Consider the following 15,649-nt stretch of genomic DNA (forward strand, 5'->3'; position numbering starts at 1 on the left):
CAAAGTAGTCTTATGTACATCTATATCAAAAACCCTTGTAAACGTTTTTTTTTATTATTTTTAATTTTTATTTCCATACTTTGTGAACCAGGCGCGAACGCAGAACCCCATAATCTTTATGAACCACCGTTCTGCCAGATCAAACATACCCACCACTATGTCTGTATATATCTTCTATCATTATATGTAATCAGTTCTTTTTTAAAATAGTCAACCATATAGGAGCCTATTCGTGCCAGACACACACACACACACGCACATTAAGCTTTATATTATATATATATGAATATATATAACTCATACCAACTTTTCCTTTATAACCTAATTATTCCAAAATATAACTTATTTATTCCAAAATAAAACTTATTTATTCCAAAATATAACCTATTTGTTCTTAAATATAAATTATTTATTCCAAAATCTAACCTATTTGTTCTAAAATATAACTTATTTATTCCAAAATCTAACCTATTTATTTCAAAATATAACTTATCTATTCCAAAATAAAACTTATTTATTCCAAAATCTGAACTATTTTTTTTATCACTATTTTCAATTTTGTATTGTGCAAGAGGCGGCATGACTATATTGTGAGAAAAGTCTATTGGGATATATGTAAGAAAAGAGGATTTAATTCAGTGGAAAATGGTACAAGCATATTCCGGTGATAGAGAGTGATAATGCGACATTATTGTGAGATATGAATATCTAATGTGACAATTTGTTTTTAACAAAGAGACCAGATTTAATCTTGTTAGAAAAAAAAGGAACACAAGACAATAATTATTTGTGTAGCAGTATGACCTGGTGTAGGTACGGCACAATCACGTTGACCCGCCGGTTCTCGCCGGATCACCGAAGGTAAGCAACGTTGGGTCTAGCCAGTACCAGGTGGGTGACCATTTTGGGAAGGCTAGGCGCTGTATGTACCTTCTGGGAAGGTTGGACGTGTTGCCAGCACCCTCACCTCGTAAAAAGAACTCGGTCGCTACAAAAGCATCTACAAAGTTGTAGATATCCTATGCCCTTTATGGGATAAAAGGCTATGAATGGATGGATAAGCCGATATGAATCTGCAGGAAAAAGAATGAACAATCGCTACATTACTAAATCGAATATGTCTATTATCTTTTAACTCCTGCTTACCGGGTTCGATTCTATCCTTTTCGAATAACATTTTTAACTTTATCTATTTAATTACTGGGGTCTGTCACTTTTTACATAACACTTTGATTTAGAGATTGAGATTGATAATATACTTTATTGCTTTTAACAATCATCGATTTGCAATAAAAGAATAATTTGTGAAAGTAGTGAGACGCCATGTAGATCAATAATTTCCTGCCATCTTTTTACATCATTTGCCATTTCCTGCTTTGTCAATAAATTTGATTGAGTGATTTATTACATAGTTGGGTCGGATTTTATCTTTCACAATGATTAAATAACAACATAATAGCAGGAAGCAGCATTCTATATCTATAGTTCTGCTTCCGGTACGCCTAGACAAAAAGAGGCTGTGATTATACCTACTATGTGTAGCTTAACAGTTCCCTGGATAAACATTCAGCTTGTATACAGATGCAGTTGCTTTTAGCTGTCCTTTTACAACACTTGTTGAACTTTACTAGATTTCTATCTAGAAAATGTATTGAAGATACCGGCTTTCTGTCCAATAATGCACAAGACACTGATATTATAGCTTTCCTCTCCTTTGCAAAACTCCATCGTATTATGCAAAACAGAAAACTGAAGTAATAATTTCCCTCTATAAAAAACCAAACAAACACCATGAAAAATGGAGAAAAAAAACTTGAAGCATATTCTTTAATCCAAATTGCTTGATTTTGCATTAAATAGGTTGGAAAAGCAAAACAACTAAATCAAACTGAATTGATTGATGTTACCCATCTTTTGCGATGTTTCTAACTATCAATCTCGTCGTCTATCGGCTATCACGTTAATGAAAAGGAATATACAGTATTCCATTGGTTATTTATAGGAGATACATCATAAGCAAATGTGCCTCCCTCAATTTATATGCAAATGATGGGCTTGTGAATCTCTATCTCATTCGAGGTTTCTTGATACGTAATTATAATTTAATAGCGCCTCCCTCGTCTTTCTTCTTCTCTTCAACCGCGGTTGGTAACTACCTAATGGACGTCCGACGCTAATGATGTACATTTTTTTCTAATCTAATCAATGTGTTTCGTACTCGAAGTCTTTATGTGATTACAAAACCTTGTAGTTTACTAGGGCTTATTTTTAGATTCGACGATTTTCTTGGCTAAGCAATTTAAATCGATATGTCCAACGTTTCTACAATAGTGGCACGGTATGGGTTTCTACCTCTCTGTTTATCGATAAATAGGATATTGGGACTCGGAACTATAATGTTCATTTTCAAGGCAGGAACATGGTATACGTTATTTTCTGAACCAGGCATTCTGTTCGGATAAGCACTGGCCATGATTCGAGTGTTCATGTGGCTTTCCTTGCTGGTTCATTAAAGGAATACTAGTTAGTGGGGCCGCCATCTCATAAGTTGTATCCATCTGACTTTTAGTCATTTTATTTTCTTATCTTCCAGTTGTCTTATAATTTGCTATCGGTCTATCTCGCCGGGTTTGCCTTGTAATCGTCTTTTTTTGTCTTCCGAGATGCGTTAGAAATTTGACAGGTTTCATTCAGGGAATAAATTCTCTTGATATCGCGGTTAATTAATAACCGCGATTTCCCGTCTTCCAATAAGTAGACTATTTACACGTATCATCCATGTTTCTAAGCTCTTATATCCTGGTTTGGAATATCGAGCTCCGCTGTGTTATCTCCTCGATGTTGTCAGAACTGTCTCAGTGTAGTAGTCTACTTTGCTTTTTAATCTTCCTCTTTTGGAGCGGCAAACAGCCCTTGGCTCATGCGGAATGTGGTCACACTCTGTAACACACTCACGGAGGTGAAGATGGTTTATCATCCTTTCCAAGGTTTGATGGTGTTAAATTACGACCTTCGTAATATTGGTCATTAAGGCCTCTGATCTGAAAAATGATATCATAACTAAGGTTCTAGCAAGCACGATCTATTAAATAGTCAGTCTGTCGGTGATGAATAAAAAATACAAAAAACATTAGAAAACTTAAAAATTGCAGTAAGAAAGATAAAAATAAGAAACACGATGATTTCTACTGTAACTCATTCGATATTTAAAAGACTAAAACAATTAAGAACGGAAAAGTTGTAGTTGTGTGTTTATGCGTTATATGTAATCAAACATTTTCATTGCATGGATTTTTAAGACTAGAACAATTCTCTTATTTACTTGTAAATTACATATAAAAAGAAGGAAAGAAAAATACCATTCAATTGCAAAATTTATAAAACATTCATGTAAAATTATGTATGTTTGAAGCAGAAGACAATCGAATGTTGAAAAACATGAAATATGAATTTAGTCCATGAACAAGTATTTAACAATTAGATAAAATTAAACGATACATAAAGTTTAATTAAAATGAACAACAATAACGTTTTAAACCAAAACGAACAATATTTTTCAAAATCAAAAGGGACAACAATATTAAAAACAGAAACTCAACACAAAATACCATTATTGAATTATTGAATTAGTTACGGACCTGACTATTAGAAGAACAATTATATTTATAAGATCCAAAAAAATCCAATCTTGATTGCCCTTCCTTGTCGTGGATAGAGATGCGGAATATCGAGGAAGGCATTGTCTAGAGGTTGCGGTTTCGATTCCACCCAAAGTCGGTCAGAAGATTAGTTGACCAAAATGTGGTGAGATGACAACAGCTATTGAAAGAAGCAATTGCTGTGGATGTAGGTGGAGGATTCGACAATCCTATCCCGTCGCGGTTTACCTGACGAAGGCCAGAGAAATAATTGTCCGAAACGTCGTGAATACAACAAATAGAAAATGAGAATAATAGTCTAAATAATTAAATAAAACAACGAACTACAAAAAATTTTAAAATCAAAACAGACAACAATATTTTTAAAATCAAAACAGACAACAATATTTTTAAAAATCAAATAATTTTAAATTAAAACGAACATTATTTTAAAAAAATCAAAACGAACGAATTTTTAATCAAAACAACGATAAATAATTTATAAAAATAAAACGAGGGATAAAATAGTTTATCTGAAAAACAGAAAATATGTAAACAAAAATAAAAAAACAGATCAAAGTCAAATGAATATTCTTAATATAAACAAAGTTAAGAGTGCCGAAAAATGTTTGTGTGCAAATCCATGTAGATTCGAATGAAATGCTTAACAACAAATATATAACAAAGAAATGTTACTTTTAATTGCATCTATCCAAATGTAACGACTGACGAAAACACGCTGTCGTCGAATCTAAAATAGTGGTTCAAATTTCGAAAAAAATAATTGCCAGTGTTATATTTTCTGACATTGGTTTGATGTATTTTTTAACCATATGACGCTCAAAAGACAGCGTGTTTCTGTTTCAATTGCCTGTTTACTTTAGCAATTTGACACAAGTTCTTTTTTCGAATTAAATAAAAAGCTTTGGACTTTGTCAAAACACATGAACACATGTTAAAAAGTAAGTTTTCTTGCTTTTGGTAACATTCATTTTTCATATATTTAAATTATTGATCTTTTTTCTTTCGTTTGTTGATTTCTCCGCAAAATCCCCCAAAACAGTTTTGTCATTAAACACGTGGCCAGATTCACAGGAACAGATACGATGACGTCTCCAGCTTATATGACTTTGGTTCTTAGGCCATTTAATATTATTATTAGGGAGAAACGTGGTTAAACACAGGCGGGGGTAGGTTCGATTTAGTACCAGGCCTAACATTTCATTGTGAATCTTTTCGGTTCTTCACGCTTTCCCTATCTTTCCTTCTTTTTCTTTCTATCTCCCAAGCTAAGAATGAATGAAGATTTTTTTGTTTTTATTTCATTTAAAACTAATATAACTTAACTCATTTTTCTTTATTCAAATATTATTTTATTTTGCTCTTAAAGGAGTAACTTATACTCTGTTACAATATATATATATATATATATATATATATATATATATATATAAAGCTGGATGTCTGTGTGTGTGGGTGTCTGGTCACGAACGAATAGGCTCCTATATGGTTGACTATTTTAAAAAGGACAGATCACATATAATGATAGAAGATGTATCGAGACACAGGAATGGAGGTTCATTAAAATTGTGGGGTCTGCGTTCGCACCTGATCCACAAAGTATGGAAATAAAAAAATTAAAAATTAAAAAAAAACGTTTACAAGTGTTTTTGATATAGATGTACATAGGAATACTTTGATAAGTATGTTTTAACTTAAATAGGGATGGTATAATAAAATTGTGGACTCTGCGTTCGCGCCTGGTCTCCATAGAATGGAAATAGACACAAATTTTAATAAAGACTTTTTATATCTATCTGCGTAAGAATACCATGATAATTATGTTTCAGTTTGAAGAAATATGGTATAATACAATTATGGGGTGTTCGTTCGCGCCTGACCTCCATAGAATGGAAATATGTCACAAAGTTTAACAAGAGTTTTTAATATAGATCCACAGAATATTGTGATAAGTGTTTCAATGTGAACAGGTATGGTATAATAAATTATGGGGTTTATCTATTTTATTTTTACTTTCATCATGTTTTGCTTTGGTTTTGATACCCCCAAATTCGAAGCTCTCTCTTTACAACCCTTCCTTTTCATAACCTATCATACTTTCATAAATCAGAGTCCATTTTCTGTAGGCTGTTTTTGAACCCAGTAACGACGGGTACTTTTGCTTGTATACATATATATATATATATATATATATATATATAATGGGCGGAAGTCTCTCGAGAGCTCTTTCAGCTAGCATCTGATCATGAGAAAATCGAAAGCATAAAAATAATACTATGTTGAAAGTAAAGAGATCTGATGGGGAACTATTGAATGTGCCAAAAATTACGGGGACACTAAAATAAAGTTTATTAACGTTTAAAAAAAAAGATTAAAATGATGGCACTACGAGGGAAACAAACGAGAGAAAAGATTCACATTTCCCCAAAGATAAACAATGCGTTAGATGCTACTTTCTGCCGGCACAAAGGCAACTAAGCTAGATTTCATCCCAGAAATTCTTTCCGGGGAAATAGGAACATTATGTCTCAGTTGAGAGAACAAAACTTCAAAGGCAGAAAGTGTTCGCTCTTTATTTATACTGGTTGGGGGAATACAAAAATCCAATCCCTTAGACAGAACTCTATTTTCAGTTTCTGTAAGTTCAGTTTTCGAAAGATTGAAAATATGTTTTCTTCCATTAATGGGTTCACACCCATATCTTCTACGAACTAGAGGAGCAAGATGTTTATTATTGTCTTTGGAAGTTCACTATGGAAAGTGAGAAGGACAACTTGTCGAGCGTTCAAGTGGGGGGGGCTTTCTCACTACAATTTATAGGAAGCCGATATTTACTGGCCTATATGTGAACTGGTGTCCTTTGTACCAAAATCACGTAAAGTCGGTTTAATTAATACTTTGGTACATAGAGCCCTCGTGATTTGTTCACCTAATAGATTAGACGCCGAACTCGATAAGATCAGGGAAATATTCATCAATAATAGTTATCCTGTTGACCTTATTGATGACTGTATTTTCAAAAAGGTTGCGGATTTTAAATCTCCTAAAAAGTTTGGACTTTTGAAATGCCGGGTTTATTTAAAATTACCGTGGATTGGGGAAAAGAGCAACAGACTTTCTAAACAGATTCGCAGAAGTATTTATGACTGCTTTTATTTTGTGTCCTTGCGTTTGGTATATACTACGATAGCTGCATTTCCTTCTTTTCGCAAGGATAGTTTTCCTTACATCTAAAATAGCAATATTGTATATCAATTCAAATGCCAGCGCGATGCTGGTTATGTTGGGCGAACATCCTTGCATCTTTTGACTCGTATAAATCATCATGTTCCATCGAAGATCAGACAAGGGAGGATGGGATCTGGTAGTCTCCCTCTTTCTGCAGCCTTGGACTCTGTTATTGGCCAGCATTTGTTTGACAACTCGTGTTGTGCCGATAGATTAAAAATTGAATGGTTCGAGGTGCTACTTAGAGCGGACTCTAGAAACCATTTAAAGATTTTGGAGTCTGTCTCTATTGCGGTGCGGAAACCTTCTTTGTGCCGGCAGTAAGAAGCATCTAACGCATTGTTTCTCTTTGGGGAACTGTGAATCTTTTCTCCCGTTTTTTCCTCGTTGTGCCATCATTTTAATCGTTTTTTTAAACGTTAATAAACTTTATTTTAGTGTCTCCGTAATTTTTGGCACATTCAATAGTTCCCCATCATAACTCTTTACTTTCGACATAGTATTATTTTTTTTACGCTATCGATTTTCTCCTGATGAGATGATAGCTGAAAGAGCTCTCGAGAGACATCCGCCCATTATATTTAAAACTTTATTTCAATTCTGTACCTCTTAACATATATATATATATATATATATATATACAGAGAATATTCCCTTTCACAGCTCTTTAGTGGGCTAGAAAAGCAGGTGCTCCAAGGCAGGACACAAACATTTTTTTTCTAACAGTCGGCGTTTCTAACGTCTATGTTTTCCTTCGACACATGCTGAATGTAAATGATATATCATTGTGAAATAAGTATAAACGTTGTCAATTGCTGGGGAGCTCGAATTATTTGTACTCAATGAGCAATTTATTAAGCTAGTGGCAATTAAGAAGTTTTATATAAATTATATACACAAGAAAAAGGGGAGCATATATTTATCCAGAGAAAATGTTAAATTATGTAATAAGGTTTAGTAACGTTAAAAAAGTTGTTCAAACTAAAATTGTGAATAATCCAAATAATATAACTTATCAATCGAATAATGATTGTTATTCTTGTTTCTGAACAAGTATTGTAAATGCTTTACTTACTTGTGCTAGGTTTTCACGGATTGACAATGAGAAAATTGGAAAGCTGGTATATTTGACGGTCCTCAGATCTGGGAACTGATAAGAGATCCAGAGTTCGAAAACTTCAGGAATTATATGAAACTGTAAACGTAGAAGCTATTTGTGCTGGTGGTGAAGAACTTTCCTGAAAACAATGAGGCCAAAAACTAAGAACTTGTTAACAACATGGGGACTACTTTCAGAAACTTGGACTGCATCATAAGTGTCAAGATACACTATCTATTCTCACAGATATGCCGGTTTCCTGACAACCTGGGTTCAATGATTGATGATCAGGGGACAGATAGAAAACAGGTCTCAAAGTCGCTTGGACGAACGCACGATAGCTGACTACTGTAAGAATCTAAAGTAATACTTCCATTCTCCTGAGCATTGCAGGAGTTCGAATAAACTGAAGTTCAACCCCTGAATTTTGAACAATGGTGAAGCAACATGCATTTTACGTGTACTTAACTGTATTAACAACAAAAATTTAGTATACCGTAATCAATGTCTTTATCAGGTAAGTAATATATGTTGGTGGGAAAACAATTTGCTCTTAAAAAATATTTACGTTGATATGTGTTGACAAAAATCAGTTAAGAATGTCACAAAAAATGTTATCCATTTTGTCACAGGAGCTGAATCTTTCAAATCAACTTAGTAAAACAACCCGACCTGATGGAGAAACATGTTTGGAGTCAGCAGTACAAGAATATCCCAAACCGACTGTAAAAATCTAATCAGAATTTAAAGACTAAAAGATTTTTGACCACTGAATTGTTATTCTTGTCTAACTTTTGTTCTTATCTTTTCAGGACGTGTCCATATATGTATCAGTTCAGACACTAGCGGCCACCTCAGTGGAGAGATGGTCAGCCATTTGTCATCCACTAACTTTCCAAGAGAAGACACCACGTCGAGCTATGGTTATTATTGTGTGCATCTGGCTAGTGTCTATGTGCGCTGCAGCACCCAATATGGTTTCTCTAACCCTACACTGGGAATTCCGACCCGAACTCACCGATTGGCTTGTGTCTTGCTCACCTGGATGGACAAGTGCCAATGAACTGAGATACCAAATCGTAAAGATGATTGTTTTCTATGTGATTCCAGTTTGTTTCATGGGTGTCACGTACACCCGAATTGCAATTTGTCTATGGGAAAGCACTAAGCAAGCTGGCGTCTTGACAGGTAAATCTATTTATTCTCTAATTCTCTCATTCGAATTGATGTTTAATCAGTTACAGTGATTTACTAGTTACCAATTACTACCCTTTAAAATCAGTCACGGGTAAGGTTTAATGAGATGCATGGCTTAAGAGTTAAATAATAATGAATATTATGAGATGATTTGAAATGATGGGTGCAATTATCAACATTTAATTACAGTTGTTTGCAGTTTACAGGCTATGATAATTTGATGTGATTTATAAGTAAATTTAAATTTTCCGGTAGCTTTCTGTTGTATTTGATATAATAAAAACGTTAAAGAATATATATATATATATATATATATATATATATATATTTGAAATTGGTATATTTAGGCAGCATTTTTTCATTCAAGCAAATATTATTAAATACAACGGAGACATTTTGTCTTATAATTCTTTTTTTTAATTTTTCAATTTTTCGTATTGTCTTTTTTGTTTCAAAATCAAAAATATTAATAAAGGATCCATACATGTTGCTGTTACGAGCGCTTTCGATTCGTCCACGAATCATCATCAGGTGTTAAAAATACAGGATTGCGAAAATGAGGATTAAAAATGAAAACTAAAATATATATATTCAGTGATGAGTTAAAATAAAAGTCGATTAAGAATAAAAGTCGATTAAAAATTCGAGTGTTAAAACCAGCAAGTTCGTAGACACCATGTACGAAGTCCGTCCAACACGGACTACGCAAGACATTTCAGAACGTTACTGCTTTTTTGAAATGCAATGTCATTTATATTAGGTTGAAGAGTTCTAATGTACGACGCTTCAAGAATCTTTAATTTTTTTACATTATTTTCCCGTTGTATAAATTTTGTGTTGTCAACGAGGACCTTTCTAACATTGGAGGGGGGACAGCTATGTTCTTTTTTTAAATGTTTGTAAATCGCGCTTGTGTCGTTAAGGTGCATAGTTATTCGCCGGGACAACGTTAACCTTTCAGACTACGAACTTACAGACGCACAAAAAGAATTCTTAAACCTTGGACCTAACTGTCACCTCACACCACGATTCAACCATCAAAACAAAAAAGCCGAAATTGAATTACTCTATGAACGCATTACTAACCTAGAAAAAGAAAACAAAATCACCACTCACCCTGGGTTAAGAGATATCCTAAAAGCGGAAGCTATAAAAACCCGATTCTATAAAAAACACATCTCGGTACTTACTACCGATTTAAAAAATGCTGCCAAAGAACTACGTAACCACCCTAATATAGTTATAAAAAAAGCTGATAAATCCAATATTTTCGTCATTCTTAATAAATCCGATTATGATGAAAAACTTAAAAATATTATTAATGATAATACGAAATTTAAAAAAATTAGTAAGAATCCTACTAATACACTTAAAACGCAAGTCAATAAACTAATTACAGCTAATAATGCACAAATTCGTAATTTTCAACTCCCTAAAATAATTGGAGACTATAAACCTGGTTACTTATATGGCACAGTCAAGACACATAAACCCGATTTCCCTCTCCGACCTATTATATCCCAAATTCCGACTCCCATCTATCGCCTAACAAAAACACTAAACGAACTTATCAGCCCATATATTCCTAGTAAATATAGCGTTAAGTCCACACACGAACTAATACAAATATTAAAATCAATGCAACCAGAAAACAAAATAATTTCTTCCCTTGACGTAGAAAGTTTATTTACAAATGTACCTGTAGTAGAAACAATGGATATAATTATCAAGAACATTTATAATAATCCATCACTCCCCCCACTTAAAATTAACAAAAGAGTTTTAAAAAAATTGTTACTAATTTGCACTACAGAAGTACCCTTCTTTGACCACAATGGTAACATTTATACTCAAATAGACGGTGTGGCAATGGGATCAGTCCTCGGACCAACCCTAAGTGAATTCTACATGGCTGACTTAGAGAACAAAATATTTAAAAACAACATAAAACCCCCAATTTATGTACGCTACGTGGACGACATTCTCATTTTAGCTGAAAATAATGAACAGATACACCAATTACAGCACCTCTTTCAAGAAAATTCAATTTTAAAATTCACAGTAGAGTTAAATAATGACAATAAAATTCCATTTCTTGATGTCCTTATTGATACGTCTAATAACACTTGTAATACATCTGTATATAAAAAACCAACTAGCATAAACTCTAGCCTCCTGAACTTTAAAAGTGAGTGTCCACAAAGGTACAAAATAGCCATAATAAAAAATTTACTAAATCGTGCTAAAATGATATCCTCCACAAAAAAGCATTGCTAATTGAAATAAAAAACATTAAACAAGTACTCATCAATAATCATTTCCCCAATTACATTGTTGATGAACAAATAAAAAAAATGCTACAATCTTCCGATAACCAGAATAATAATGTTAGCCAACACCGCAATGCAAACCCCATTAATATATTTTACCAAAATCAAATGACGCCTAATTTCAGAATCGAAGAAAATGCAATAAAAAATATTATACGAAGATACTTGACGCCTGTTGACAGTAATTTTAAAATTAAATTTATTATCTATTATAGGAAATTTCGAACACAAAACCTTGTGATTAAAAACAACTCTTCACCGGCGATAAAAACGTTGGAGCAAACCAATGTAGTGTATAAATTTAAATGCTCTATTGGAGAATGTAACTCCAAAAATAATACATACATTGGGCATACAACAACAACGTTGTCCCGGCGAATAACTATGCACCTTAACGACACAAGCGCGATTTACAAACATTTAAAAAAAGAACATAGCTGTCCCCCCTCCAATGTTAGAAAGGTCCTCGTTGACAACACAAAATTTATACAACGGGAAAATAATGTAAAAAAATTAAAGATTCTTGAAGCGTCGTACATTAGAACTCTTCAACCTAATATAAATGACATTGCATTTCAAAAAAGCAGTAACGTTCTGAAATGTCTTGCGTAGTCCGTGTTGGACGGACTTCGTACATGGTGTCTACGAACTTGCTGGTTTTAACACTCGAATTTTTAATCGACTTTTATTCTTAATCGACTTTTATTTTAACTCATCACTGAATATATATATTTTAGTTTTCATTTTTAATCCTCATTTTCGCAATCCTGTATTTTTAACACCTGATGATGATTCGTGGACGAATCGAAAGCGCTCGTAACAGCAACATGTATGGATCCTTTATTAATATTTTTGATTTTGAAACAAAAAAGACAATACGAAAAATTGAAAAATTAAAAAAAAGAATTATAAGACAAAATGTCTCCGTTGTATTTAATAATATTTGCTTGAATATATATATATATATATATATATATATATTTATATATATATATATATATATATTCTTTAACATTTTTATTATATCAAATACAACAGAAAGCTATATATATATATATATATATATATATATATATATAAGAACAGAGATGTAAAGTAGGAATTCAAAACGTTTGTATTATTCGGCAGATTACTCCAAAGCTTAAAGCAAGGAGCACCTAGCTATCAACTTTGAAGTATTTTGCCGATTAATAATTTTTTTTTGTAAATTTCTTCTTTACATCTCTGTTCTTATTATTTATCGTAAGCTCTACTATCGTCAATGAATGTATTGAGCTTTTTCATTTAGTTGGGATGAGGATATAGATAACAATTATTATATTTGATGTCGTAATTTGCTTTTTCCTTGATTAGTAAACTCCTAAAAACCTTTCTGTATGCATGCATATATATATATATATATATATATATATATATATATATATATATATATATATATATATATTAAGGGGGTTATATATATTAAGGTGATTAGAACTACAGAAAGAATACATTTTAATGTATTAGTAAATTCAGTAATTAACTTCTTTATTTAAACATATTTGGCGACTTAATTATAGAAATATTCCATTCAATTTAAAATGGGAAATAATAGGATCTTATAAAGCATATATGCCGGGGGACAGATTCTATGCACTTTTAGATATAAAGCCCTTAAGATTTTAAAATATAATAAAAATAAAACGATTCTCTTAAATTTAAAAGACGATTTTTTTCAGGGTGCATTTATAAATGTTGGTTTAGGTTCGACAGATTTAAGCCACCATAAATCATAAAATTTCCTTATTACTAATCTATCTTAAAATTTATAATTTATAAATTAATTACTATTATTATTATAGTTTTATTACTATTATTTTTTATTATCTTATCTGATATTTTACAATTATTTTCTATTTTATTTTATTATCTATTTCATTTTGAATTTATATATTTCTATTTTTATTAATATAAGTTTCTATAAATATTATAATTACTATTATAATAATCTTATTATTTAATTACTACCAATAAGATTCATTTATTACTATTATTGATTTTATTAATATTAATATCTCTAAACCATTATATAAAAATTACCTTATAACTAATTAGTGGTTATCTCCCTTTGAACAGTAAAATTCTTTATTTTTCTAGTTGACTATAATTATCTCCCTTTGTAATTGAAATACTTAAGTTGAATTCAAATATAGCGTTACGAACGATTTTAACTGGATATATTATTCTATTGGTGTTTCCTTTTGAAGTTTGTATATATCAACTTTTTCAAGAATTCAACATTTGACATCACAATGAATGAATTGGCGATGATATTACGAGCTTTAAAAGGCTAACCATTAAAAGGTATATATATTTTTATTAGAAATATTAAAAATATCCCATCTTAACCTTACCTTTCCACCCAATTTTATTTTTTATTTTTTTATCTTTATTTTTATTATTATTTGCATTTTATCGTACTTGGTTTATCAACACAAAAAAGTAGCTATTTTCCTTTATATTTCAAATATTTTCGAGATACATTTGCCTTACTTAAAAAAAAATGCTAGTTTTATTTTTGGCGTCTTTTTAAAAAAAAACACCCAATATTTTTGCTGATGAGAATTTTTTTCAAAAAACTAAATGATAGAATTATAGTCGAAGATTTATTGTATATGTCAATAAAAATATCGTTTCCGAAACGATCGTACAATTTATTGATTTTGTTTGTTCTTCCTTGTAAAACTGATTTTTATTTTTTAATTTTAATTACAAATTATCAATCATCTTACTCAATATGTATGTATGTATGTGTGTATGTACGCACGTATGTATGTATGTATGTATTATGTATGTACGTACGTAGGGCGAATGAACCCTTTTTAGAGGTCAACGGCCAACTAGCACCATGTGTGTTTGTGTGTTGGGGTGAAGAAGGCTCCCAAAAGCCGTGGTGAAGGCAACCTTTCTAGGAGAAACAAATCTCTGATTTAAAAAAACATAAAGCGGGAGACCAGTACCCGCATTAAGCTGGTCTGCAGTTTAACTTGTTGCTAGCTATCTTGCTCTTGCTTGTTGCTGGATCTCAACTTTGAACCGAGAGAGAGACTTAGCTGTCGTACAAAGCTAAGACTCTGGAACATCACCTGTGTATAGATACTCCCTCAGGCATTTGTCTATAAAAATGGTCCTGTGGCGATGGAAAAGTTATGACGCATGGAGGCTTGAAATGTTGGAAACATGTAATAATTGATCTCAATGACCGTCTTCAGTATCATGCCTGCGTGAGCGTGTGAATTCACCAGTAGGACTAAGAAAAAAAAGTCATTTCTGGGCTCATGGACATTAAGTGTCTGAGGGAGTGGCACTCGTCTGACAAGACGTTTGCAATCATCATGTATGTACGTACGTATGTATGTATGCAGGTTTCATTGAAGAGCAGGTATAATTCCTGTTTGTTACTCTTGTAATTCGTTTTTTCTTGTAATTCGTTTTTTCTTGTGATTCGTTTTTAAAAGTTCCTATAGGAGAATGGGTCTCAAAAGAAACGTACATTGGCATGACTAGAAACAGTATGGCTTGCCAACTAACACTCCAATTGTCCTCCCCGAATAACTCAATTTACCAACACCTTACAGCACACAACACCTCCAAAATCAAATTTAGAGATATAATAATTAAAAAACACCGCCATTTAAGCAATTTCACACAATTACCGAAGCCCAACTAATCAGTATGAAAGAAAAAAAACAACCATAAATCAGGCTTAATACGAAGGGAGAGGAACATTGAAGAGCTTTTAAGTATTTTTAACAATTTTCATCGGCTTTTCATTAAATTCAGTAACGCATTTTTTTTTTTATCACTCGCCTCAGGACTTATGGACGTCGAAAATACGGCCAATGTCTTTTCACACTCGAACAGACCGTTCGTACACTAGCCCGCCAAAATGAAAAAAAAACGAATTACAAGAGAAATAAACAGGAATTATCCATGCTCTTCAATAAAACATGCATTCGAGAAAAAATGCTGGCCAAATATACTAATATATAACTTTCGATGAACCGACCGGGCGGACAGTTTAACATCAGTAAGAAGGCAATGCAAGCCCAGAGAAGAATGAAACCTTGTTTACAACAAACGAGTAGGATACTGGT

The 15,649-nt window shown here is 32.3% G+C and overlaps 1 protein-coding gene across 3 annotated transcripts in view; it reads left to right on the top strand.

The window, feature by feature from the left end:
* LOC145254595 (orexin receptor type 2-like) overlaps nucleotides 1–15,649 on the top strand; it is a 774,875-nt gene that overhangs the window by 429,350 nt on the left and 329,876 nt on the right. For all 3 annotated transcript variants that reach the window (XM_080113217.1, XM_080113206.1, XM_080113211.1), the window contains exon 3: nucleotides 8,799–9,174. In XM_080113217.1, the coding sequence (XP_079969343.1) occupies nucleotides 8,799–9,174 (376 nt within the window). The remainder of the gene's footprint in view (nucleotides 1–8,798; nucleotides 9,175–15,649) is intronic.

Source organism: Euprymna scolopes, chromosome 3 (genome assembly GCF_053919585.1).
Source record: "Euprymna scolopes isolate OS-2025 chromosome 3, ASM5391958v1, whole genome shotgun sequence".
Classification (NCBI taxonomy): Eukaryota; Metazoa; Mollusca; class Cephalopoda; order Sepiida; family Sepiolidae; genus Euprymna; species Euprymna scolopes.